This window comes from Apis dorsata, unplaced genomic scaffold (assembly GCF_000469605.1).
Source record: "Apis dorsata unplaced genomic scaffold, Apis dorsata 1.3 scaffold_74, whole genome shotgun sequence".
NCBI classification, from domain to species: domain Eukaryota; kingdom Metazoa; phylum Arthropoda; class Insecta; order Hymenoptera; family Apidae; genus Apis; species Apis dorsata.
Window position 1 is genome coordinate 3,454,860 of NW_006263372.1, and position 27,900 is coordinate 3,482,759.

At 25.3% G+C, this 27,900-nt stretch overlaps 7 protein-coding genes across 18 annotated transcripts; 4 read left to right on the forward strand and 3 right to left on the reverse strand.

Annotated features, from left to right (window-relative positions):
• The first annotated feature begins 2,038 nt into the window (after positions 1-2,038).
• On the forward strand, positions 2,039-4,904 carry LOC102674199 (TBC1 domain family member 13). 3 transcript variants are annotated; one of them, XR_421036.2, is made up of 12 exons: positions 2,040-2,385; positions 2,459-2,532; positions 2,778-2,903; positions 2,976-3,129; positions 3,198-3,354; positions 3,432-3,434; positions 3,510-3,708; positions 3,803-4,004; positions 4,078-4,200; positions 4,270-4,327; positions 4,394-4,545; positions 4,635-4,904. XR_421036.2 is itself a non-coding variant. In XM_006610662.2 (11 exons), the coding sequence occupies exons 1-11, from the start codon at positions 2,345-2,347 to the stop codon at positions 4,469-4,471; spliced, it is 1,215 nt and encodes a 404-aa protein (XP_006610725.1). In that variant the 5' UTR covers positions 2,039-2,344; the 3' UTR covers positions 4,472-4,548. The 3 variants fall into 3 exon arrangements, 1 of the variants encoding a protein (XP_006610725.1); XM_006610662.2 differs by lacking the exon at positions 4,635-4,904 and having other exon boundaries at positions 2,039-2,385; positions 4,394-4,548; XR_421037.2 differs by lacking the exon at positions 3,432-3,434 and having other exon boundaries at positions 2,043-2,385.
• Positions 4,905-6,439: 1,535 nt separating this feature from the next.
• On the reverse strand, positions 6,440-10,202 carry LOC102673977 (chromosome transmission fidelity protein 18 homolog). The gene is made up of 11 exons (XM_006610660.2): positions 9,977-10,202; positions 9,492-9,749; positions 9,268-9,403; positions 8,997-9,186; positions 8,478-8,908; positions 8,135-8,377; positions 7,707-8,047; positions 7,392-7,633; positions 7,047-7,309; positions 6,711-6,975; positions 6,440-6,632 (listed from the first exon to the last, which is right to left on the reverse strand). Exons 1-11 carry the CDS (start codon positions 10,056-10,058, stop codon positions 6,456-6,458), a joined length of 2,628 nt encoding a protein of 875 aa, XP_006610723.1. The 5' UTR covers positions 10,059-10,202; the 3' UTR covers positions 6,440-6,455.
• A 1,359-nt stretch (positions 10,203-11,561) lies between these two features.
• Positions 11,562-13,469, forward strand: LOC102673506. The gene is made up of 3 exons (XM_006610657.1): positions 11,562-11,583; positions 12,488-12,740; positions 12,945-13,469. The coding sequence occupies exons 1-3, from the start codon at positions 11,562-11,564 to the stop codon at positions 13,201-13,203; spliced, it is 534 nt and encodes a 177-aa protein (XP_006610720.1). The 3' UTR covers positions 13,204-13,469.
• Positions 13,470-13,474: 5 nt separating this feature from the next.
• LOC102673188 lies at positions 13,475-14,983 on the forward strand. 2 transcript variants are annotated; one of them, XM_006610652.2, is made up of 6 exons: positions 13,475-13,823; positions 13,919-14,015; positions 14,085-14,169; positions 14,254-14,406; positions 14,478-14,698; positions 14,786-14,983. In XM_006610652.2, the coding sequence occupies exons 1-5, from the start codon at positions 13,607-13,609 to the stop codon at positions 14,679-14,681; spliced, it is 756 nt and encodes a 251-aa protein (XP_006610715.1). In that variant the 5' UTR covers positions 13,475-13,606; the 3' UTR covers positions 14,682-14,698; positions 14,786-14,983. The 2 variants fall into 2 exon arrangements, with proteins under 2 accessions (XP_006610715.1, XP_006610716.1); XM_006610653.2 differs by having other exon boundaries at positions 14,792-14,930.
• On the forward strand, positions 14,794-18,830 carry LOC102672788. Of its 3 annotated transcripts, none has more exons than XM_006610648.2 (6): positions 14,794-15,036; positions 15,143-16,342; positions 16,421-16,607; positions 16,751-17,148; positions 17,286-17,497; positions 18,096-18,830. In XM_006610648.2, the coding sequence occupies exons 2-6, from the start codon at positions 15,231-15,233 to the stop codon at positions 18,134-18,136; spliced, it is 1,950 nt and encodes a 649-aa protein (XP_006610711.1). In that variant the 5' UTR covers positions 14,794-15,036; positions 15,143-15,230; the 3' UTR covers positions 18,137-18,830. The 3 variants fall into 3 exon arrangements, 2 of the variants coding, with proteins under 2 accessions (XP_006610711.1, XP_031363900.1); XR_004149542.1 differs by lacking the exon at positions 14,794-15,036 and having other exon boundaries at positions 15,231-16,342; positions 18,096-18,288; positions 18,378-18,830; XM_031508040.1 differs by lacking the exons at positions 14,794-15,036; positions 18,096-18,830 and adding an exon at positions 17,559-17,794 and having other exon boundaries at positions 15,231-16,342.
• Positions 18,042-20,517, reverse strand: LOC102672645. Of its 6 annotated transcripts, XM_006610647.2 has the most exons (7): positions 20,046-20,511; positions 19,733-19,943; positions 19,481-19,666; positions 19,057-19,242; positions 18,901-18,959; positions 18,725-18,823; positions 18,043-18,644 (listed from the first exon to the last, which is right to left on the reverse strand). In XM_006610647.2, exons 2-7 carry the CDS (start codon positions 19,913-19,915, stop codon positions 18,629-18,631), a joined length of 729 nt encoding a protein of 242 aa, XP_006610710.2. In that variant the 5' UTR covers positions 19,916-19,943; positions 20,046-20,511; the 3' UTR covers positions 18,043-18,628. The 6 variants fall into 6 exon arrangements, with proteins under 6 accessions (XP_031363901.1, XP_006610710.2, XP_031363905.1 ...); XM_031508045.1 differs by having other exon boundaries at positions 19,481-19,943; positions 20,046-20,513; XM_031508043.1 differs by having other exon boundaries at positions 19,733-20,513.
• Positions 20,518-20,616: 99 nt separating this feature from the next.
• On the reverse strand, positions 20,617-23,602 carry LOC102674951 (peroxisomal membrane protein PMP34). 2 transcript variants are annotated; one of them, XM_006610668.2, is made up of 9 exons: positions 23,137-23,602; positions 22,576-22,726; positions 22,428-22,488; positions 22,040-22,106; positions 21,778-21,926; positions 21,597-21,713; positions 21,126-21,373; positions 20,977-21,044; positions 20,617-20,904 (listed from the first exon to the last, which is right to left on the reverse strand). In XM_006610668.2, the coding sequence occupies exons 2-9, from the start codon at positions 22,645-22,647 to the stop codon at positions 20,760-20,762; spliced, it is 927 nt and encodes a 308-aa protein (XP_006610731.1). In that variant the 5' UTR covers positions 22,648-22,726; positions 23,137-23,602; the 3' UTR covers positions 20,617-20,759. The 2 variants fall into 2 exon arrangements, with proteins under 2 accessions (XP_006610731.1, XP_006610732.1); XM_006610669.2 differs by having other exon boundaries at positions 23,082-23,543.
• Positions 23,603-27,900: the final 4,298 nt, after the last annotated feature.

Genomic DNA, 27,900 nt, shown 5'->3' on the forward strand with positions numbered 1-27,900 from the left:
TTTTATTATTTTTTTTTTGTTTTCCTTGGTATTAATATTTTTTTTTCTATTTTTTTTTCTTTTTTTTAAGAAGAGAAAATATGTAATTGAGATAACATATGAAAAAACGAAGAAATTCAAAAATTCGAAAAAAAAAAAAAAATTTTGTTTTTTTTTTTATTTAAAAATTTTGAAAATAAAAAAAAAAACAAAATTTTTTTTTTATTATTTTTTTTTTGTTTTCCTTGGTATTAATATTTTTTTTTCTATTTTTTTTTTTTTTTTTTTAAGAAGAGATAATATGTAATTGAGATAACATATGAAAAAACGAAGAAATTCAACAATTCGATAAAAGAAATAGAGTCAGGAAAACGATCCTCGTTTCCCTTCATCTCGAATCCTTCTTATATAACTGCACTGGTTATGTCCACGCATTGAACTTTATCGCTTCCCTGTGAAGATACGTCTTAAAATCGTCATTGTGCGATTCTAGCTATTACAGGAAATACGTTTAGATTTATGAAAGCGAAGCATTTTAATTCATAGGAAGAGAAATGTTTTAGTTTTCCTTCTTTTTCTACATTCTTTGTATATTCCCAAATAACCATTTAGAAAGACTAACTAGATGTATAATCATTAACAGGTTAAAAAGAAAAAAAAGAGAGAATTATTACGACTAAATGTTCATTTTACTGTTAATCAACCAGATTTTATTGAATCGAGCGCGGTAATATCAACGACAATCAATTAAATTTGTCGTTGATAATGTAATGATGCGACTCGATTTATTTTTTGTTCGATTTATCTTTTCCTTGTATGCAAAAAAAAAAAATATATATATATATATAAATAATATCAGATATGTATACTGTAAGTAATACCAGATACTTACTATGTATTATTATAAGAAAAATAATTTTAACACGAAATTATAATTCATTTCTATTTGAATTTTTTGAATTATTCAAACAGGAAATTTTGTTACGATTAATTCACGATACAATAGTATCGTAATTCTTGTTTTTTTTCTGTTGTTTTTATTCCATAAAATTTGTTTATCGAATGATGTCGAAGACTGTAATCCATATGAATCGAGTTGCATCGTTTCATGGATATTATTATCTCGTCGTAAAGATAACGTATAGTAAAACCTCGCAAATCTGTCGACGTTGGTGAAGCAATCCAACCGGTTTCTTAGAAACTAGAGAGGCAAAGGATTGCGCCAATAGAGAAGTACAAATTATTAATGGAGAGAAAGAAAAAGAGAGAGAAAGAAATGTGTGTATGTGAGAGAAAGTGTGTGTGTAAAAGAAAGAAAGAGAGAAAGAAAAAAGAACCGTAAAAATGCGAATAAAATCGAGAATGAAATAATGTGACCAATAACGAATGAAATGTAATGTCTGATGTTTAGTTTCATCGCTTTTTATTCATTACCTTTGATTATATTATTGCTTGTAATAATTCATTCGAGATACCTTGAATACAAAAAGTAATAAACAATGTTAGCCTGTCTTCTGTCTTTCTTATCCTTAGAAATTCCTTTCAAACTTTTCAATCTTTAAAAATTCTTTATCTATCTTTTCACTTCTTTTATCTTTTTTTTCAATTGTAAAGACAATTTTTTTTTCTTAATTCTTAATTTTCAAAGTAATTAGATAATCATATTTTTAAATAATTCCACTAATTTGATATTTGATATGATATTCTATTTAAAATTATAACTGTAATTAGAATTAATAATACAAAATTTTAAATATAGTATCATAATTATGAACATGAAAATATAAAATTAAAAATAAAAATTCAATATTGTGTTTATTTTTTAATACCTTTAAATATTTTTATATTTCATATTTTCCTAATTTTTTTTTCAATTTATGGATTTATATATGTATATGAGTTTTCAATTATAACTACAATAATTTGACTTCATAAAATTTTTTATAATTTAATATCACATTTTATTATTTTCTATGTCATATAATGACACGAAATGTAAATTAAATCAATAGCAAAAGAAAAATTTGTTCTCATCCGAATTGTTGTGAAAAACAGCTGTACATAAATAGGTTAGGTTAGAGTCAAATTAACATGCAGAAACTATAGTTCTCGTGCTTATAGTCATGAGAATAAAGTGCCATATTGCAATGATAAGAACGATTTCTCCACACCCTGATATAAGACTCTTGAATTATTATTTAATGTAAACAAACGGTTGATCGTGCAAAAGAGTAAAATGGCTGTTAGTTCGCTTGTCAATCTGGCAGAACACTGACAATAATGTGAGAAGTGGATATCATTGTACGCCCACATGCTTATTGAAAGCCGATAAGAACGTACTGAATTTCTTGTTAAGTTCTACTGCATGTGCCGTATATCATCCACGATGAGTATTTTGAGAAGAAGGTAATAATATAACAAGAATTAGTTAATTTAAAAATTTTCAGTTGAAAAATTTTCTTTTTTTTTCTTTCTTTAGATTAAATGAATTTGATGATATTTTGAATGCTGAAGAAATAGATCTCATCAGTCTCAAACGACTATGCTTCCATGGTATGTATCTTATATATATATATATATATATGTGTGTATATATATGTATACATATATATACATATATATATATTAATTTTCTTTGTTTGCTGTATCAACTATATAATTTCTGTTACTCTAAATATTATAAAATTATAAGAATTAAAATTTCTATTCTTTTCTTTTTATTTTACATTATATCTTATTATCAATTAATAATATTATCAATTAATAAAGATTGTTTGATAAATGATAATTATTTATAGGAATACCAGATGAAGGAGGTTTAAGACCTTTATGTTGGAAACTTTTATTAAATTATTTACCTTCAACAAGACTCAGTTGGTCAGAAACACTTACACGTAAAAGAACACTTTATAAAACCTTTATTGGTACAGTTTAGTTTATTCAGAACTCTAAGGAATGTAACTAAAAAATTAATTATTAATAAAAATGATTTACAGAGGATCTCATTGTCACTCCAGGTGAAGCAAATAGTGATGGTGAACGTGTAGATGTTACACTTCATGATCATCCTTTAAACTTAAATCCTGATAGTAAATGGCAAACCTATTTTAAGGATAATGAAGTTCTTCTACAAATAGACAAAGATGTTAGGTAAATTTATTATTATATTCAATAATAATTTCCTTTTTTTAGGAATTTGAAATAAATTATATTTATAGGAGATTATGCCCAGACATATCATTTTTTCAACAAGGTACGGATTATCCTCGAGAAGAGATTGTAAATGCTAGTGGACAAAAACGTTTACATTCTAGAGTACAACATACAGTTTTAAGAAGTGCAAATGTTGAAAGAAAGGGACTTGGTGTTACTAAGGTAATTATAATTGATAATAAATAATGGATGTTACTAATATTCTTATATTTTTACATTCTTATGCTGATGGAAAGTAGCAGGTAACGTCGTTTAACTATTTCAACTTGTTATCTTAGATTAGTATAATCAAACAATTTTTTTATGTTTATCTTTAGATAGCAGTTTCTATCAGAAAAGCTGCAGAAGATTATGCACCACTTGCAGAAGGTGGTGAAGCACATTGGGAAGTTTTAGAAAGAATACTTTTTCTTTATGCTAAATTAAATCCAGGACAGGGCTATGTGCAAGGCATGAATGAAATTGTTGGTCCTATTTATCATGCATTTGCTTGTGATCCAGATCAAAAATGGAGAGGTAAATATTTTTTATAAAAAAATGTATTTTTAGAATGTTTATATTAAATTTTAATTATTTTATAAATATTTTATTATATAAATATTTTTTGTAGAACATGCAGAAGCAGATACTTTTTTTTGCTTTACGAATTTGATGAGTGAAATTCGTGATTTTTTCATAAAATCGTTAGATGAAGCCGAATTTGGAATAAATTCGATGATGAGTAAACTTACAGCTCAAGTTAAAGCTAATGACCCTGAAATTTGGATGCGTTTACATCAACAAGAATTATGTCCACAATATTATAGTTTTAGGTAAATTAAGTTAATTAATATTATTTTTTTATGAAAAAGAGATTAATATTTATATAAATAAAAATATTTCTAGATGGTTAACACTTCTTTTATCACAAGAATTTCCATTACCTGATGTTATGAGGATTTGGGATTCTCTTTTTGCTGATGAAAACAGATTCAGCTTTTTGATACATATTTGTTGTGCCATGATTTTGTAAATATTGCTTATTATATTAAATATATATAAATATAATTTATAATTTAATTATATTAAACTTTTCAGACTCTTAAGGGACCAATTACTTGCTGGTGATTTCGCTACAAATGTTAAACTTTTACAAGTAAGTAAAAGTAAGTAAAAGTAAGTAAAAATTTTTTGATGTCACAAAATCAAATTTTTATTTCAGAATTTTCCTTCAACGGATATTCAAATAGTACTTTCTAAGGCAGCTGCATTGGCAGGCAAAAGTTTGAATTCACCATAATTCTACATAATTTTTCATGTACAGCTTCGTTCGACTCAAAAACATAAACGAAACGTCTGAAACATCTTTTAAAGGTATATATTCTTCATGTTGTTATTTCCTTTATTTCTTATTTTTCTCTTTGTTCTTATTTTTACAATAGAAATTATGATCTTACACATAGGCCTGAATATTCTTCCGCGAACGCGAAGATTATTAGAACTAAAAATTGTTCTAAATAGTTCGGACAGAAATATATGTATCATATATATTGTAACATGATATTGTGTGTAAAAACTGTTAAAAAGTAAAATGATTTTACACAATGTTTTATATTCCCGAGATATAAAATTTCTCCAAATTTCTCTTGTATATTGGAGACCGGGATTAATAAGATATGAATTTAGCTCTCTGTTTCTTTATTTACAACAAGAAAAAAATCTCAACCCTTAACGAAAAAAATAAGTTCTAAATATAATGATTTCTGTTATTTTCACTATATTTAATTATAAATTATTAATAGAACTTATATTCGTAAATATTTTTTTTTGTATTTTTATTTTTAATTTTTTTTAAAAACTTATAAAAAAATAAAAATTTATTATTTATTATATGATTATATGATGTTTCATCGATTATTTCAATTTTGTTTAAATTTGAATATAGTATACATATAAAAATAAAATAGAAATTAAAAGAAAAGTGCCAATTTATCTTAAAAAATGAAAATTTAAATTTGAAAATATTTTTGTTAAGGGTTAAGAAAAATATATATAACTGTGCTGTGAATAAAAAATTCAGCCATATTAAAAATTTAAATCTTGTTATGTCCAAAAAAACGAATATTTGGATATTAAGAAAAAAAAATGTGTTTGTAAGTTGATATTTTGATAAGTTGATAATAATTTCTTAACGAACGAAGTATGAAAGATAGTCCATTAATTACTAAATGAAAAAAAGAAAAAAAAAAGAAAAAAAAAAAAAAAGAAAGAAAAAATGTGTGAATGCGTTTGTAATAGTTGCTGACTCGATACGAATTTTGTAATAATTAAATCATATTAGATTATTATTGTTGTATTGCACAATAGTGCATTTAAGTAAAACATTATATTTTGTAATCTTATTTTTATAATGATCTGCGTCATTCATTCTGCGTTTATAAAATAAAAAAAAAGTTATATTTGCATAAATGATTTATTCTTTAAACTTTTTGATTTTTTATAACTTTAAAAATATATCTCAATATATGTTGATATATTAATATATATTTTTATATATTATATTATCCTATATATATTTTTATATTTTTATATATTCTATTTATATATTAAATATATAATTAATATATAATTATATTATTATGTGTTATATATATATTTTATATTGTATGATATAATATATATAAAATATGATATATTTTAAATATATTATATTTATATGATGTTAGAAATATAATTCTAAGTTTACATCGGTTTTATGCTAATAGCCATAATAATAATAATAAAATTGTATTTAGAAAAAAATTTAAATATTTCATTTTAAATTTCCTTTATCAAACAAATTTTTAAAAGTTTTTTTCACTATTAATAGTTAAAAAAGTAATACTATAAAAACTTAAAATTATGAATTGAATATAAATTATAACATAAACGAAGTATTTTATATGTATTCGATTAATATCTCGTACTTCGTCTATGATTATACGCCAAAAGCAAATATAAATAAAATAGTGAAAGAAAATTCTTATATCTTTTCTGTGACGAAATTACTAAATATATTTTTTATATCTAATTTATGGAAATATTTTTTATATCTAATTTATGATTTTATATATTTTCATATATATTTTATTTGTAAATTAATTTTTTAAAATCTGAGGTCAAATTATGATTTTTTAATTTATAAAAATGTAATAAAAAAGTTTATTTATAAATAAATTATAATATAAATATTAAAAATATTTCAAAATCATAGAATTTCATTATATGAAAATATATTAGCATATTTAAAGTAAATCTTCCATTATAACTTTGCGACGAACGGCATTGCTAAAACCTTCTTTATATTTAAACCATACATCATTTTTTGATAGAAAAGTTTGCGAACTAATAGTTTCTTTATCATATTTATTTTGTTTATCTTGATTTACTGTAATAACTCTTCCAAAAAAATCTTTATATTTCTGCAATTTTTATTATTTTTGATAGTCATATTAAAAAAGAATAGAAAAAAATAAAAATATAAAAAATATTATACTTACGATTTCTTTTGTTTGAATTTCTTTAGATTCTATGCTAATTATATTATTACGTGTTTTAGCAACGAGATCTTCCCTTGAATCTTCATTTGTTGTTGTATTTTCTTTTACAGCATTCTCATTTTTATTTTGTGTAACATTTTTTATTGCATTTGCTGCTCGTCGTAATCGTTCGGCTTCTAATTCTTGAACAAGTATTTGTTTTACTGGATATGTAAGTGTTCGATGATATTTACAATCCGGAAAAATACTTATTTCAAATATATTACTGAAAGAATTAATATATATATAAATTTTATTTAAAATTTTATTTAATTTTAACAAATATTATTTTCTTACGGATCTAATTTATAGTCATAAGTTCCATCAAGTTTTTTTTCTTGAGTAAATGTAAGACCAAAATTAATTAAAATATTAACTATGCGATTAATGTCTTCTTTTTCTTTCATTGAATGTAAATGTCCGGAAACTGTTCGCAATCGTGAAGATAACAAGTCCGGAAAAAAAGGAGCTATATCGATTGTTAAAATTATACTGTTACGACCACTACTTCTTTGAACAGTAGATAAAATTCCAATATTTCTGGCATGTTTCTGATTCATCTGTAAGAAAGAAATTTTTTTATTAAATTTATAATTTTAAATTATTTCATATTTCTGTTTTCTATTTTCACATAATTCTTACTTCATATAAAATAGAAGGATAAAATAATTTAGCATTTCTTGATTTAGCAAAATATAAATGCCATGTAACAAACGCGTAATTTAGGTAAGGCATAACAGACCAAACCTGAAGATTTGCAACAAGAGATAAAATTTCATCAAAAAATTGAAACCATTGTAAACATAGTGCTATATAATATAATTTATTATTACAAATTTCTGGATAATTATGAAATATACCTTGAGCTAATTTTTCTAATTCTCCTATAACAAAAAATAAATATTATTAATATAATTTTAAGTTTTATATATATAAATATTGAATATCATTTAATACCGTTTTGTACAATGTTTAATACAAGTCGAATTCTTTCTGAAATGGAAAGTATTCCACTTCTATTCATAGGTATTGTCAATATTTGTTTCCATGAATCAAACAATCCTTTTCTACTATCCTTTAATGCAAAAGATAGATTATCTTTTGAATGAATACCACCCATATACTGAAGTGCTCCCAAACATGATCTGATATCACAACCAGATATTTCCACTAAAGTCAAAAGTGCATCAGGATTTACTTTCAAATTTTCCTTTTGTGATATTTCCATTAATCTGTCTGCCAGTCTTGTAGAACTTACTTCTGGTACTGATATAATAAGTGCAACAGTCCTAAGAGCTCTATAAAATAAATTCAATATATTTATGTTCACGATTTTTTTTTTACATATAAATAAATCATATAACTGAGTTAAATAAAATATTTACCTTAAAGAAGGAGTATATGGTTCATTACATATGCATATTACAGGACGATGACAAATATTTGAAGATTTATCAGTATTCGTTTTATCTTTTTTGCCTTTTGGAATTAATTTACCTTGTATGAATTTAAGAAGAAGATCAATAGATGCAGCTGGTGCCCCATCAATTTCATCTAAAACTAAACAATTTGGTCGAGGATCATTTCCCATTACTGCTTTCATTTGTGTTGATGCAAGGAGAATTTGTCTATATTTAACAATACATAATTGTATAATATCTTATTTTAGTTAAAGATATCAATTTTATTTATATACTTATTTTATTACCTATTTATTTATTTTATTACCTAAATGTATCTGGACTTCTTTCATCACTTGCATTAATTTCTATTACATTATAACCAGCATGTTTAGCTGCTAAATGTGCTAATGTAGTTTTACCTAACCCAGGTGGTCCACTAAGTAGTACAATTCTTTGAATTGGAAAACCTTTATTATCTACTTCCTTAAAAACTTTTTCATCTACAAACTTTTTATTTCTAAAACGATTAAGTGTAGAATTTAATTTCTTTCTTTTCTGAATATAATTTCTGTTGAATACTATTTTATCCCAAAGTTTTAGCCAATGTAATAAGTCTCTATTCACACTTTCATCTGAAAGTAATTCTATATAAGATCTAGGTCTATATTTATCAACCCATAATTCATCATCTTGAGCAATGTTTGTATTAGGAAGGTAAGAAATTTCATGACTGGCACGCATAGCATTCTGTACCATCTGCAATAAGACTTTAAATTCTTAAAATATTTATTAAAAACATAATAATTAATTTAAAAATTATATAATATATATCTTTAAATCTTACAATTTCTTCAGCTTCAGCTTTAATTTGGCTAAATGGCACTGATAATAAATTAGAAATTGAATGTACATTTCTTTTTATCTCACATTGTTCATTACTTTTAACTCTTATATATATACGTTGTGCATCACATGGTCTAGTTACAGCCACAAAATTCCAACGTGGGACTCTTAATGATATTGATTCTCTTTTGCTAAATAAAATCAGTAAACTATTAATATAAATTATTTATTGCTTTTAAATATAAAGTTTAGCATATTTTTTCTTAACATACTTTTCAACATGTTTTCTATTAACAGAAACTCCTCTATTATATTCATTGAATTTTTGTCTAGCATCTAATACTGCTTTAATAACTTCTTGAGGTTGATCCCATCGTGGTTTTTTATCTTTTGGTTCCTGAATATCAACTATAAGTTAAATAATATTATTTATTATTTTGCATATTTTAAAATGTAAATATAAATATTGCATATTATAAATATAAAAAAATCATACCAAAATTATTTATATCTAACATATCTGAAATATCACCAAATAATTCATCATAATTTCTTTTTTTTGTAGTATCTATATCAAAATTATCATTATATTCAATAGCTTTACTAGTGCTAGCAATTGCTACTTCATTATATTTGCTAGAGATAGGAATATTCAATTCTTTATATACATTAGGTATAGATGTATTTAATTTATTTTTTTCTTTTTGTTTTTTTTCCAAATTTTCAATTTTTACATTGTTTTTTTTTTCAAATTCTAAAAAAAAATAATTCAAATTTGTAATTCAAATTTATAATTTATTTCGCGAGTTAATTATAAAATATCAATAACAAACAACAAATAACAAAAAATTTATTATAAATTATAAAATAATAAAACAAAATTATAAAATAATAAAACAATTATTAAAACAATATATTAATTTAATAAAAAATTTTTTAATCATTTACACAAGTTTATAAAGAATCATAAAAAGGTTATACCTTCAATTTCTTTTAAAACTTCATATTCATTCTCATGAATTAAATCAAATTCTTCATCAGGATCAGGAAATTCAGAATCCATAATGTATATATTTTAAAATCTCTACAAATATTTTAATTATTATATTAGATATAATATTAAAATTTTAAAGTTAATCTTATTCAAGCTACGTTTTAATTAGATCTTTGTATTAGATCAACTGACAAAATTGTTGTGCACATAATTAGCCAATACATATTAAACAAAGAAAATTTTAATAACAATTCTAAATAATTCTAATAATTATGTCCAAATAATACGTGACATGCAACGTATTTATCAATTGCACTCTTTGAAATAGAAAGTGTTTTTTTTTACGATATTGTACATGATGTTGTGAGAAAAATGTATAATTTTGTTGAATTGTTGACTTTTGGAATATAAAAAGGATTGGTCATATATGGATATTATTCCATTATCACATTACTAATCGACATTAACCATCAGTTATATTACTTGTCGTTATATCCAATAAGAACATAAGATTATATATTATTATTGTAACGGTTTTTATGGTATATAAAAATACGCGGGAAAAAATATATTTTTTCCCGCGCATTTTTTCGCGGTAATTTTAAATTATATTATAATGCATAAACAAATAATTAAAATAAATAAAAATAAATATTACTTATATTAATATATATTTAAGATATATTTATTTCATTAATCAATGAATCATTAAATTGATATGAATTAAAATTGATATGAATTAAAATTAAATAATTCAATCATTTATTGAATAAAAATATTAATTAATATAGACATTAAAATAAAAGACTAGAATAAAAGACTAGTTAAAATAATTTTTATAGAGTTGTAAGTCTTTGTGTATCATTTATTGTCGTTTCGCCAAGTATGTATTCTGCATTCAGAATAAACAGTTGTTTCAGAGATGATGCTTTGAATAACAAAGGCGATTTCTAGTATGTTAGGCAAATTCAATTACACGTCAGTAACATTGGAATTTTTCGTAAATTTTCGTAATATACTTTTTCAAACATAATCATTTGTATCTTAATAAACAAATTATATAAAATGTAATCATAAATGTAGATTTATTGCCGAATAAAAAAAAATAAATTAGATATTTTTGTTGAAAAAGAAGATATAAATATAAAAATTTTTTAATAAATATTATTTTTGTAATATTTTAAGTATATTTTTTTGCTAGATATATTTATATAGTTTTGTTTTAGCTATATGTATATTTTCGGTACATGTAAGTATACGTTACGTCAGTCTATGCCGTGGCATTGTAGAAGTAAGGTAGATTTTTGTTCGTTATTCGTTATCAGAAATAATATGTACGTATAATGTGAATCATTGTTGTTTCTAAGTGTTGTGCGTAGTTATAATATACAAAATACGAATTTAATAAAATTAGGTAATAATTATTTTAATTTTGTAAATTCAAGTTTTTAATTGCTTGAGAGTGAAGTATCTGTGATATATTAACTTTTAAGAAATGTTAGTTTACAAATAAATGAAATACAATTAGTATAAAGTGTTTATACAATTAGTAAAAAGTGTTTCAAAAAAGAAATGAAAAATTTGGTTATGAAAGGTTATAATTCATAGCTTATGAATATCGGTTAAAACTTTATTCGTTTTCTATTTTATTCTTTGAAACAAGTAATCCTTGCGATTAAGACAATCAGCCACTGTAAATCCGGTTTCGTTGAAATTGCGATCAATACTTTTCTGTTTGAATCTCCTAAGCAATATTATTCTCGACCAAGTTTATATATCTATATGTAACTATTATGTTCACGTGGTTTTCGAGAAGTGAAAATTAAACTAATAATTAATTTCCTAATATCGTTATATAAGTACTAAATATATATGATAATAAACATTCAAAAATTTGTAACGGTTGACCGAATTGAAACTATAAAATTGTTCAAACCGATATTATTTATGAATTACAATTATTTATTGTAAAAATATAAATTAGTTAAAAATAATACGTAGTTATAGTCTATTATTTTCAATTTTCTTTCTAGTCTTCTTTAAAAATTTCTTAATATATTTAATATATGATAGCTATATATGACGTCAGTTTAGATAAGAATATAGATTTGTGGTTTATCGTTATGTCTTCGGCAAAATGTACAATTTTGTTTATTATGTTATTTATAGTATTGAATCAAATTAATACAATTATTATTATAATACAATTAATTAATAAATTATCTAATTACGAATTGGAAACATTCACATAATTTGTATATTAAAAGAATTGTTATATTTTATTAACAATTTTATTTTTATTTTTTATAAATCACATTCTCAATTTAATTATATATTTTAGAAAGTTTAATATAAAATATTTTTCATATTCACAAGCATATAAAGATAATTTGAACTATTATATATATAAATTATATAATGAATATTTCAATTATTCCGAACTACATATGGATCAATCGTAAAAAAAACATGTTTAATCATTTCTAACGAAAAAGTAGGTACATCTGTGGAACAAAATATGCAGACTTCTTTATCGAAACGAACAATCGGTTGCATCGGGAAGTGTACTTCTGGTCTTAGTATTGATGAATTAGATCAGATTACAGATAATATAAATAAAACGTTGAATCATCCACGTGGAAGAGAAATTTTTAAAAAGTTTTTGGAACAATATGATCTCAGAGACAATCTTGAGTGTTTGGCGCTATTCGAAATATGTTTTGAGATTATCGAACGTGAACAAAAGTTTCTGTAAGTAATTATTAATTTTCTTTTAATAATAATAATCGTAATTTTTTATAAAATACATATTATTATTTTTTGAAATTATTTTTCTTAGTTTTTTTCGAATAAATATATTTTTTAATATACTTTTAAAATGTTACCTTCAGAGAGAAGGAAACTTTTCTTAGTTGATAAAACAGTTAGTCGATAAATAAAAAAATCGATTTTTAGACAATCGAAGAAGGAATCCTCGTTGGAATCGTTAATCGAAAATGTCAAACAAGTACAAGAAATGGCTATAGATTTGGATGGAGTATCGCAAATAGATCGTGCACTTTTGGAACGTTTCAACGAAGCTTTAAATAGCAATTCAAGGAATTCTTTACTTAGTATATTAGCGGATACCAGAAATTGTTGTCGAGACCATTTGAGAAGTATTCATGAAAAGTTCAAACAGTACGCATCAGAACCGTGTCCAATATCTAGATAATGAATATTTTTTTTACATTTTCGTTTACAACTTCGTTTGTTATTTTTTGTTCTATTAATAATTTATAATATTTCTTGAATTGTAAAAATTAATGTGTTAAATACGTTTTATGTAATAATATAAGTCTGTGATGATCGATATAGGATATATATATATTTTCTGTGCATTTTTACTTGTTAGTAAAATTAAGATACAATTATAATGTAATTATTTAAATTTAATAAAAATTTATTAAATTTGTATTAAAATAATTTAATAAAAAAAAAGAAATTATAGAATTTGATGATTATTATGATAATTTCTAATAATTGAAAGTTTATCTCGAAAATAACAGTAAATACACGATATTCATGTCGATGTTCAATTAATTCGTGTTACATTAAACAATAATTTAAAAAAACATATGGACGGTTCTCGTATACAAAAAATAATTCCATTAGAGGGATATATTATAAAAATACATAATATTCTCGATACTATGAAATCTTTGGAGGAAAGTCTCATGATTACACGTAATTTAGAAACGGAACAATGGTTACGATATTCAAATTTGAAAACGAAAAATAAAATAATAATAGATGATCTTCGAAAAGCGAATAAACGCAATAAAAATATGCTCAGTATGTAAGAATATTTAAATTATAAAAAGTGATGTGGTGAATAGTAATAAATAATTAAAATAACGATTATAATATAAATAACATAACATTTTTAGATTTATTTCGACAGAGTGTTACGGATATTCGTCTTGGAAACGACATTGTACTGCCAGAATCTCTGAAGAAGGAAGTGCAAAGAACATGGCATCAAAAGTATTCTTAATTAGTATATATTTGCAAATTAATGTACCGTTAAAAAGACAGTGATGTTGAACTCTCTAGATATGATGCTTTATTAATGCAGAACGAACAATTAAAACAAGAACTCAATTCTCAGAATTCTTTTCTTAAAGAAAAAACATACGAGGTAATCTTTAATACATTTTAAAAAATTTTATAATTTTTTTTATATCAATTTTTTATAATTATTAAAATTGACCAATTAAAATAGATCAATAATCTTCAACAAAGATTATTAACACTTGGTGAAAGACTTGTCGAACGAAACGAAGCTGTAGAAAATATTTGTAAAAAGTACTTGTTCTTGAAAAAAAGGAAGGATGAACAAGAAATTTTGTTACGTGGCTCTATCAAAACGTTGCAGGTTAAATAATTGAAAGAATAAATATTAAATAGAAAATATTCATTTATAACTGCAGAATAATTATATATTAGGATGCATTGAAAAAAGCAAGAAATGAAGGTTTGAAAAAAAATTCTGAAATATCTATGATGCTTAACAAAGATGCATTATTAGCTCGAGAAACTCGACGTAATGATCGTTTGGCTCGTGAAAATTCTTTTTTAAGAATTCTTCTTCAGAAAGCTAGACATGGATGCAAAACAAGTGAAAATAGCAGCACTATTTCTTTCGAGTAATTGACTTTATTTAAGATGTAAGTTTTATTCATTTAATACGATTAAAAAAAGAAAGAAACTTCATGTTTCAATCTTAGGAAAATAAGACCAGTAAAACCATATAGTTGCAGAATTTTAGCCGGTTAAGAAGAAGATCGTATAAGTCATGTCTGCCGATACAAGGACAATGTTTAAGAATATCAGAATTATGCAACTAAAGGTAATAACCGGATAAAAGAGTTATGTTAAATCAAGTTAACGACGATCGATGGCAAGTGCTTCCCTATAAAAGCAACGATTCTATTCAGACTAGTCTTACTTGGTGCTGACCAGCACTAAGAAAATTCAGGATAATTTGATCGTTATTAATCATCATGTAAGTTAATTTCTCATAAATAATTACATTAATAAATATTTATTTGACAATTCGTTTTTCAATTCGTTTATTTTCATTTCTATAGATGTGTGTTTCATTTTTATAGGTGTGATCAATATGTATGATTAAAAACAGAAGGAATCTAAATATTTCTCAACTTTGAATCAAAAGAATCAACAAATGTAAAAAACATCATGTCGGAAATATATCAAACATTTTTCGCGTTTTATACTTTTCTTTTCTCTCCACTGGTTATTTTACTATTAATATGTTTGTACCTATATCGCTGTATCATAGAGATCATTTTAAGGATTCAATTAAAGGATAAATTTGTGGGTCTCCTTGATGGGATGGACTGCATTTGGGCAGTAGAACAATCATCGGCACTTTCTGTGAATAATATCCTTATGATTTTAGAAAAAGATGCTCGTCACTCGAACATCAACTTCTTGGAGAATTTTCGTGATTTGGTGAAGAATCGTATAGTATGTTCGTCTTTTGAAAAGCTATTGTATAAAAGAAAAAGAAAATTTGGCTATTACTTCTGGGAGAGAAGTGAAGAGATCGATCTGAGAGAACGTATAAGATGGTTGGAATACGAACGCACGAATTGCGACGGATCCTGTGATAATATTTACAATAGTCATCTGAAAAAAGTTCTATGGAATATTTGTAATCAGCCTTTACCGGAGAATCACACAGCATCCTGGGAGATCTTAATTGGAAAATGTTGCCCCAGATTAAGTCATCATTATCTTCGACGAATGGAGGAACGTTTGACGAATAAAATTAAGATTCCCATTTTATTTCGTGTCCATCATTCTTTAGGCGATGGTATGGCTCTTCTAAAGTTCTTTAGAGATGTTATTATTGATAAAGAACCAGTTTCGGAAATATTCTTGCAGTTGGATAACAGTTTGAAAATGAAGAACGAGAAAACAAAAAAGCAGAATGTAATAGTATCTTTGATGAATCCTGCGAATGGAGAGAATAATTTGGACAGTAATTCATTTCAAAAGAAAATCATGTCGGCATCGATGCCATTTATTCATTTTACGATGTTTTCATATTTTTTTCTATTATTATGGGAACATTTTAATATATGGTTGAAATATTTACAAAATATTACTTTAGAAGACTTGAAATGCGAAATGAAAATGTTTCTAAGAATAGAACAAGATAAATTAAAAGTTTTCTTCTCGGAAATGATTTGTAAAAAGATACAGAAAGGTTTAAAAATGGCAAAAATTATTATAAATCTTCCTGGTTGCCTGATTCAACAAGCTTTTCGTAGCATGGACAAAAGGTTTGTTTGTCCAGTTTTTAATTCTTTTTTTTATGTATCAATTTTTCACAATTAAGAATATTAAATGTTTTATTTTAGCGCACTCCATGGAGCAGAATTATCAGGTGAAAAGTTTGTTTCTTACTGGCTTGAAGACGATTTCAAAAATGCCTGCAATCAAAAATTGTTTACAAAAATACAGAATATAAGAAGTATCACTGGTGCTAGATTTGGAGATGTATTATTAGCTGCTTTATCAGTCAGTTTACATAAATATTTCCTTAATGTAAGTAATTATATATTTTTTATTTGTATTTAAATTTTATTATTATATATATATTTATTATTATATATATATTTATTATTATATATATATTTATTATTATATATATATTTCAAATGTCTTCTTTTTTAATTTCATTTTTACAGATAAACGAATTCGTTCCAACAAAATTAAGCGTTGTTTTGCCGATGAAAATCGAAGAATGGAGTGAGAACTTCCCCTTGAAAAATAATATTTCAGTTGGTATACTGCCCCTCTGCATTTCACAGATAAAGGGTAAACAGCTTGCAGATCCACGAGAGAATTCTCAAATTCTAGAACGCCTTGAAGATATTAGAAAAGCGAATGATGTGCTTAGAAAAAGTCCAGATTACACGGTGAATTTCTTAGTAATGAAGTATCTCTCAGCTATGCTACCCGACAAATTTTTACGACCAATCTTAAAAAGTCATAGTACTATGGTGTTTAGCAATTTAGTTGGTCCTCAAGAAGTGAAACTTTTGGGACATCCTTTAAAAAATATTGTTTTTTGGATACCAAACAGGTAACTTTTTTTATATTTTTTTTTTATTACATATTATTCGCTTCTTCTTTATTTAATATTCTTTATTTAATATTTTAGCAAAAATATTTCAATGGCTGTAAATATTTAATTTTTTTATCATTATATCATTTTTTTAGAAGTTATACAGGAATTGGATGTTCGTTATTAACATATCGAGGTTATTTGCATTTATCTTTGATTGCCGATAAAGCTTTAGTACAAAGCGAAAAGGCTCTTACCAAAATTTTAGAAAACACGGTAAATGAAATCGACAATCTTTATGACAGATTAACTTTGTCATTTTTTTCGAAGAAACTTCATAGAAGTATATCAACACCTACGAAGAAAGGTAGGTCAATTGAAAGGAATTTGATAAAGAAATATTGATATGTAATATTTTATATTTTCAGCAATCAGTGTATTATAAAATTGTGAAGAATATTTATATTTTTTTTTAATCTTTTTATCGTTTATTAATTTTTTTTTTTGAAATCAATTTTTATTTTATAAAAATTAAAACACAATCATTGTATTTTATCATAAAAAATTTATGTAAATAATGAATATTTGAGGTGAGACCCCAAATTATACTATTGATTTGTATTTTATACTATGTATAATTAAAAATTATATTTTCTTAAACATATACATTAATTAAATATTTTCTAAAATGTTCTATAAACTCTATATGAAGAATGAAATATATTATCAATTAATAATATATAATTTTCGATATAAGTTCATAAAAAACGATGCATATATATTGTACATAAATTATGATAAATTCAGAGGTTTTAACTTTAAGTATACTTTCAAAGAGAGATATTTAAAGAAACCATTATAAAAATTCATTTTTTAGAAACTTGTTAACAATATCATGTTCTTAAACATGATTTTTTTTTTTTTTTAATAAAAAAAAAAATAAGCTTTCACCGATTTGTTTTCAGAAATAGATAAGGCCAAAAAACAATATCAAAAAGAGTGTTAAAAAAGGAAAAACTTGTTCGTCGACGATGAGAAATTTTCGGAGTTGTGTGTATTATCGAACTTGCTTTAATACGCTGATTCAGAATATTCTTCGATTTATATCGAATTTTTCTTCCTTTTTTACTGCAATCAGATGAAACATCCATATCTTCGGTACTTGTATAAACATACTTTCGATGTTTCAACGACCTGTTGATAATCATGTGCAATCATTATAATATTCATTTTTTTCACTCTTACAGTTTCAAGTAAATATTATCTCAACCATTTTTTCTTTCTAATTTCTTCCGGAGATGAACTCTTTAAATCGCTGTCATCTTCTTGTCGAATGCTCAAAGGCAGAGTTTGTTCGGTACATGATCTACAAGGACAGTTTAGTTTCAAACTTCGTAAGATCGTTAAAACACGGGGATCATCGATGCTGCTAAAAAGAGGGGATTCGTCGGTCGACGTCATTCCATGACATTCTTCATCCGCCTCTAACGTCGAAGTCTCATCTTTGTTCCAAACTATTCTGAATAAAATGCAATGCTCCTGAATACATTAATGTATCTTTTTTCAAATAGATTTCTACGTTTATCACGCGTACTTTGTTTCTTTTGGTATTTCGCAATCAAAACGAACCACATCTTTTTTACTTTCTTCTTTACAGCATCCTTTTTTCATCTCGTTGTCCGTGATCTCAATACTTTAAATTGATGTTTAAGTGTTATGATAAATTTTTAGCGATAATCAGTATTATTATTTCTTATTTGCATAACTAACATGTCGATACCAGTCGTCGGATGTTTCAAGTGAAGAGATTCCTTTATTTTCAACTTGGTCTATCGTGTAAATAATTCGTTATTGTTCAAGCTGTTTATGTTAATTCATTATATTATATATATTAACTGACTTTTATTTTTAATTAAAATATACTACCGCATGGGATTCATGAAGCGTATGAGCCGGAAAAATAGTAATCTTCGCGCGAGGAATTTTACTGCATTTGACTGTGATTGGTGACTTTGTTGCAACACATTCGAAATCATCTAATTTCGGATTTTTTATTTTCTCCTCTATAATTTCACTATCGTTATCATTCTCGGTCGCCTCTATCGTTGTATCCTTGTACGAAATAATTTTATCATTCATTAGTAATAAATTCTTCTAAAGATAATGAAATTCTATTTCATTACAATAAAATAAAACGATTTTCTTAAACCTTTAAATAAGTAGTTGAAAAAAAAAATTAAATTTAAATTTAAAATAAAGAAATATATGATATATAAATGATGAATCAATTTTACGAATCGTCATCTGTTCAAAAACGAAATTTTAAATAAAAAGAAGAAAAAGTACGAACCTTCAATATGTTTGACAAATCGTCGATAGTATCATTGATAATATCTTCTTTTTCATCGACATGATCTTTGTCAAAATTATTAGAAGATCCAACCGTTTTGTTCGCTGGATTCCCGGTTTTACTACCAGGCAATCGCATACCTTTTTTTTGGACCAACGGTTTCGTTTTGAAATCCTGTGATCTTTTCTGAAAATTCTTTCTTGGCTTAATTCGTTTTTTTAAAGTTCTCTTTTTAAGCAGGACTCCACTAACCATCGCCCCACGACCGAGTTTCTTATAATCAATCAAACTCGGTACATCCGGTTGACTGATCGCAGCATCGTAATCATATGTTATATGAGGTCTTGGTCCGCGATTTTTTGGATTGATACGCGGGCTATGAAGTCGTTTGCTGGCCGACGTGTCGTGATTCCCACGTTGTGATCTAGCGCTCATTTTTTTTTCAACATTATTAAAATTCCATCTGAAATAAATTAACATTTCATCATTGTTAATATCATATTTTTGTAAATATAATTTTTGAGAAGCATTGGAAAAATGAATTTCATCAAGCATTTTAACCTACACAGAAGCTAATGGTTTACTCGCAGGAGGTTCTATTTTCTTCCTCGCGCTTTTGCGAGGCTTCAGTCTATTCCAGAATTTTAAAATCGCCTTTGTAGATTTTTGTTCAATCCTTTTCAATGTTAAACTGTTCTGATTGATAGGATTTATGAGTTCGGCTTGTTTATCGCCCCATTTTGATTCTATTTTTCGCGTCTGCGACACAGGCGATATGGAGTGACTGGATTGACGACGAAAATGCGACTGAAACCGAAAGCGCGTTTTCTTGAGATTCGCCAGTATTCTCGGTACTTGAGTTCACATTTTCCGGATATACGGATAAAGTTTGATGGATATTTTTCCTGTTACGTGACTTGAGACTTGTGGTTAAACAAGAGAGCACCTATTTTATGACATTCCAATGCTAACTCGTTAATCGCTATGTAAACGAATTATTAATAAGATAAATATCGAAAAATATGATACAATTTAAATTTTTCTATTTCTAAATTTTATTCTCATTTACTGTGAAAAAATGTTTTCTAAAAAATGTATCTAAAAAAATGTTTTCTCGGTATTTTCTTATAATAAATTTTAATTTTAAACTAACTTTATCGTAATGTATATATTACACATTTTATATATTACTTATATATTACTTATTATTATAATAAGCGAAAACTCACAGAACAATATTAATATTAATGATTAATACTGTTCGATGTGTAAAAACTTATTATCTTAATATCGGTTTATGCAAAAGAATATGAAAAACAAATCTTGAAATTTTCTCATAAGTCAAAAACATTAATGCTGCCGTCAGAATAGTTTGCAATAATTTGGCTTCCATTCCTTTGTACAATCCTATTATTCCTTGTTTTCTGTAAATAAGAATTCAAATATAGCATTAAATATAAATATATATTTAATAAGATTTATTAGATATTACTTACTTTAATATGTAAAATAGAATTTCTAAAATGCCAGCGTTTGGTGGTAGATTTGGATATTTATGACCATGCTAAAATTAAAATCATATCATATAAATAATATTTATAAAAATTAATGATTTATATTTATAAAGAAAATATATAATACGCACTCTCAGTTTCGTTTGAACTAATTGCAATGGATAAGTTAATACGGTTGCTACCGCTTTCGCTACGGCACCAATAATAAAAAAAACCCATGCAGATGGTTGTGCATCATTTAGAGATATGCAAATTTTTCTCTTAATAGCCTCATAAGTCATGAATTGAATAGCTGGATTTATGATTAACATTAAGCTTGGCAAAGTCCCTGCCCAAAGACTTTTTATTCCTTCGTATTTCCATATATGTATAAGGCCAGCTAAATATATAATACGTGTAAAATTATTAATTTATTTCAAGTAGAATGTTTTCACAAAGTAAATTCATATTTATGAAAATGAATTCCGATACTTATTTCCCGTACGTCAAAAGTTAGACATTGTACTTTACTTAATCATGTGATAAGATTCTACATATTTCTTATTTATTTTACTGATATTGATTTTACTGATATTATTCATCTATGTAATTTTAAAACTTACCATATAACGTATTATATTTGTTATTGTTATTTCTTTCCGGTGTACGATCGATACCTCTCATTTTCAATCTAGTATTTACCACCCATAATGGTGTCGTTGTTAGAACATTAATTGCGCCTAAAAAAAATAATTTTTAACTAATAGAATCTCAAATAATAATTATTTTTTTGTTACGTTTTACCTGCGATTGATGCAAGAAATAAATCATTTCCAGCTGATTGCTTTCTTTGCGATTTAAGCATTTTTAAACCGTGGAATGTATAGAAGTAAACGAAATTACTGGCACACAAACTTTGAAGAACAGGTATAATTCCTCTATATAAAGTTTCTCTGTGTAAAGAATGTAAATTTTGTAATATGGATACAAAGTATTATTATTTTAACAAGTTGTTAAAATAATACAAGTTGAAGTGTATATACGTTGTAAAATAAAAAAAACTCACGGTCCTTCTTTTTCGACGAGATCGCGTATTGTTGCCAATGTACTTTTCGATTTTCTATCTTCTTCCACTACAAAAAAGAAAAATTGATTTTTAAACTACGTTGTAACCAACTTAAGATAAAGTACTTATATTTCAACAAAATATAAATATATTTTTTACATAATATATTTTGTATACAATATAATCAGTTGATGACATGAAAGTTAATCTAATTTTTTATGCTACAAACGGTTGTAAGTATTCTAATCTATCGTTTTTATTTATTGATTATTTTCAATAATATTTATTCAATGTATATATAAAAATATAATATGATTTTTATTACAGAATGTTTTTTTATATTTTTAAAATAAATATATAAAAAATTTAATGATTCAATATAACTTACGTTGTAATCTGCTTCGTACTGTATCTAGAGGGAAGAACATTGCCATGGCAACGACACCACCCTGAAAATATTAAAAATTAAATTATAAATTATTAATAAGCTTTTTAATTTTTTAAAACTTGTTTATTTGTTATTTTTTTAAACTTACAGCAGCACCAGATATTGCGTGAACTAGTGTTTCATAACTGAAAATGTTTCTATTGTGTTTTCTACCACCCATTATTAAGAGTCGATTTCAAAAATTTATTTATTACAATAAAATGTATTCGAATTTCGATGTCACAAGATCGATAATTATCCTACAAACATATTTGAAATCTTTAATTTTATAAAATATTAAAAAAAAAACATAATTATTATTATATTTCAAAAGATATCACGATAACATTTTTTAATCCCTCAAAATATTTATCAATCAAAAGATTAATGTGATTAATATGATTAAGATTAAAGATTAAAGATTAATATGAAATTAATTCAATAATTAAATATAATTATTATAATATAACACAATCCAATATAAAATATAAATTTTCGTTTTCATTTTTAATTTTTAACAATCTCAAAATTATTATTTATTCGATAATATTGTTGATATTTTTTATCGATATTTTTGATCAATTTTAAAAATTCAATGAAATTTAACTCAATTACCACCGTCGATAACATAACACAACATACGCGGCAGATTAATAACGAAAACAATTACCGTATAAATAAAAATCGAAGAATATTTCAATATAACAATTCTTAGCACTTGTCACTCTCATTGTATATCATTTATAAATTTTGATTCGACGAAAAATCACGTCTTTGCTCGACAAGAGACATGTTAACACTGGCAAAGAAAAATTCCGAAGAATTCGTAAACTCGTATCGTCCACGTGCCTATCATGTACACTCGTTACTCAAGAATGGCCGTCCTATGGCCGTATGTATGCGCGGTTAGTTTTTACGTTCTTTTATATATGCGAATGAATATTTCAATCTTGATTACGACGAACGATGCGACACGACTTGATTAGCGGCTCAAAGCCTAAGTTCAATGTAAAGTTTTTGCTCGATCCATCTCGAACTATACGCGTCCGATAAAATTACTGTGGTGATAATGGATTCCTTGTGGATAATACGCTTGCGCATATTTCGTGCTTGCGGTTACATCAATGGTTCGAGAGGTCGATTTTCTGAGCGCAGGCGTGATTATAAATTCTATCTCACCTGTATATATATTCTTTGATTCAAATTTATTTTTATTAATTGAAATATCGTACATTAAAACTTTGAATTTATTTTGATTAGCTAATATTCATTTTTTATTTGAATCATAAATTATAATTTAAATCTTGATAAATATAAGAAAATTTCAATTAAAGGATAAATTTTATTTAATATTTTTTATTTATACTATCACCGATTATTCAAATTCACTGATAAATTCATATTCGTACATTCCAATTTATATAAAAATAATTTAATTTAATAATCTAATTCATAATTTGAATATGGAAAGAAATATAGGAATGATATTATAAATGAATCTTTTCTATATTTTTTGATTTCGCAAATAAAATATATATTTATACATATTAAAGTATAAATATATATATCTATTTCATAAAATATTTTATGAATAAATAAAAATGAATTATTACATATGAATCTTTCGCAAAAAATATATTAATATTAATAATGTCTAATTAAATGATAAATGGACGAGAATGTAAAGAAATAAAAATTCTTAATAAGGGATCAAGTTATAATCAATAATCAATGAGAGATCCTCGCCTTTTTTCTAATAAAATAATTCATTCGATTCCCTGATGTGTTATCACTGCGGAGTAGCGAAGAATTTTAGATAGAGATCATTCATCGTGCGAAATTTCGCAGCTCGTTTTTATGGTTATGCCGCTCTTCAAGATATCTCCTATTTATTTCCCTCTCTTGGGTATTCTCATGCTGGCTGTTCGTTAGAACCAACTGTTCTCGAATTTCCTTGTAGGATAAAATCCTTCCAGATTCACGCGTTGCACAGTTCCCATGAGCGTTTGTCCCTGCAATCATATGAAAAGTGATTTCCAACTCGCTCTCTTTCCTTTGCTCTTCTTGTGCGAGAAAATATTTTCGAATCGCTCGAAGCGAAGATAAAAATCGAAAAATAATTTGACTTTTGAGATTGACAATTAATAGAAATTATTATCGAGAAATATAAGATATCACGATATATTTTCTTTGAGAGAGGAGAAATATTTTTTTGTTTGTTACTGTCACATTTAATTAAAAATATTTTCTAAATAGATCTGTTAGTTTGAAATTAAAAACTTCAATTTTTAGAATGATATTAAAAGTTATTGGTTAAAAATATAGAAAATAGAGATTAAATTAATATTATGTATCGAAATGCATAAACAACTTTTTTACTAAGATAAGTATTATACGATTATAATGTTGCATTGATATTTCAAATCTGTTTTATAACGAAGTTAATAAAATAAATAATATTTGCAACTTTATCAAAATTGAATTGCGTATCTTAAAGAAACTACTACATTATGTATTTATATCCTATTTTTGTAATTACGCATAACTGAATCATGATTATCTTAAATTTATTAAAATTATAATTATAATTTGAAATTTTTTGATATTGCGCATTAAAAAAAAAAAAAAAATAAGACATCGAAAATCATTCGTGTTATAATAGTCGCATGAAATGTGATTGAAATTAAAATCATTTTGATCAGATTTGCAAATATCCTTGCTTTGATAATATATGTTGATCTTATGACTGATATATATATATATCGCTAGAAAAAAAATTGTCATTCTGTAAATCCTTAGATTATCATTTTATAATATACTATTTTAATTATGCAGTTATGTTTTTTAAATTGAAAATTAACGATATGATTATTCATTTTCGTTTGATTATGTGTACTTCTTTCGTATTAATGTCATATTATTTATTTACTTTTACTTATATTTTTTTTCATTAATTTTCGAGTTTTATTGAATTCTACAGTTCTAGAATTCTATTTTTCCGTAGAATGTATATGTAAATATGAATTTACATTTCCTTCATTATAAGCAAATTTTATTCACGATAATGGAAATAATTACCTTGAAAATAATGTGAATGATTAAGACATTGTATTGTACTCTTTTACCACCAATAAGTTATTATTACACGGTAATAAATTATCATTTCGTTATCAATTTCGTTCTACATTTTTCCAACGATTTCGAAAATATTAAAAAACATCTATAAATGATAATTATATATTCTGATTAACGAATCATTAAATCTACTTCATTTTGTATGAAAATATAAATATTTAATATTTATATTTTTTATATTATCACTTTTTATATTAAACTTAACATATATTAATAATAATTCATCAATAAACATCATTTTTATTACTAATTATAAATATATTTAATATAAAAACCTAGAAATGAATAAATCTTAAATATTAATTACCCGCTGAATTTTAATTCTTTCAACATTTCTTGACTTCATTTTCGTTTCAATGCTAATACGATACTTATGAATTAAAGAATTAAATCAATTAAGTATTCTATGTCGAATCATACTGAAACAATGGAATTAATTTGCACAGACGATAATATTACATTTCGCACGAAAGTTGCGCATAACAAAATTTTATTTGACTTGAGGTTAAAAAAAAAAAAAGAAAAAAAGTCTATAGGAAAAAATGAGCATAATGCGAATATATTTTCATATAAAGGTGGTAATTCTTTAAATAAAACGGAGAGGAACGAGAAATTAGAATTAATTAAATGAGTCGTTCGCGGGAAAAAAACTGTTATATCGTCGATATTACCTTTCCTTGCGATAAAGGAGACACATCTCGCGATGCACGAGCTTTGTGACGCCTCGTCCGAAATTCTCCAAGTTCTTGACGGAGTTTAATTAAACATTCCGCCCGTCAGGAATTTTGTGGTCATCTCTCTCTGTACAGAAACTCCTTCTAATGGATTCTGCTCCTTGAATCTCGATACGTCGTGTCACGTCCCAGACTATATTTTTCTTTTGAAAATCCAAACTTGGATCTTTAAAGATCAAAAATTTTTGTTCACGATCTTTGAAATTTGTTATTTCTTGCACTTGCACTATTTTGGCAATTTTGAAATCGGGAAAAATGAATTTAAAAAAGCGAAACAAAGAGGAATTCGAACGAGCATTTCGTCAAAATATATCGTATAGGATTAAGAATAAAAGGATTTTTATATCGTTGACATTTTTTAGACCGTTAATCCAAGATAGAATATCTGAATATCCAGAGAACGAAGAAGCTATTGGCAGATAAGAAGATTCGCTTCGAGATATTTTTGATATTGAAAATATATTTATTCCTTGCATTATGAAAAGAATTATAAAATTATTGTTTTTGTATGAACGTAAAAAAAATTTCAAGATAAATTGATAATAAATTATAAATATTTTGGCATCAGATAATTAACTGATAATTAACAGGATCTATCTCATGAATATTCACATAAATGTATGTGAATATATAAAAAGTAATCATCAAGCATTAATTTGAATACGTTAAGTTTTTATTACGAATCATTATTTGATATTTTGTTGAACTTTGTTTCTCTAATCATGCAAGCATATTTTAAAATGCTTTAAAAAAAAAAATAATTTATAAGTTTGCTCGATACGAATTAAAATAATATCAATTTAACAATTTTTTTTCTTTTTTAAAGGATTGAAATGGATTGAAATGGATTGAAATGTCATTCTTGATGGATAAGTGTATAATTATTTCTTTCAAATTCTGAACGGATGATTCAATTATTATCGAAAGATCGTATTTGGCCGTTAAAAAGAAGAAGAAAGGAGGAGTTACCTCGATGACTTGATTTAAATGTATTTCAATGAATACCTGAGTTAGGTTCGAAGTGTCGCTGAGGACTATCGAGCGAAATATCACGAGAGATACGACGGTTGAATGGCCATTTGAATACACTCGAACGAGTTGTTCATCAATAAATACTAAAACCATTACTGTTCCAAACTATTGCTGCTCGATAAAACAACAACCAACACTATGGATGGACTTTCGAGTTCGTCCAAGTGACCAAGTCTCTGAAGGCCGTCCAAGTGCACGGAATAATAAAGAAGATCGAATACTCAACTTGAAAATCACATTGAAGCGATTAAAAAAAAAACCTGGGGAGGAGGGAAGAATCTTTTTTTGCTTTTTGAAAACACAACCCTCGTCGCGTTTAATTAGAAACGATGTTTCAGCGTGTTTGCAATTGTCTGTAATAAGGGTTGTAAAAACGAGCAGAAAGGAAATTCTGCGGTCAGGAAATTAATTAACGTATTAATCGAGTAATTGGCCTCACCCCCGGAACTACTCTCGAGGCAGAACTTTCTTTTATAAGGGTAATTAATCTACCGAGAGAAGTTTGTACAAAAAAAAAAAAAAAAAAAGGAAAA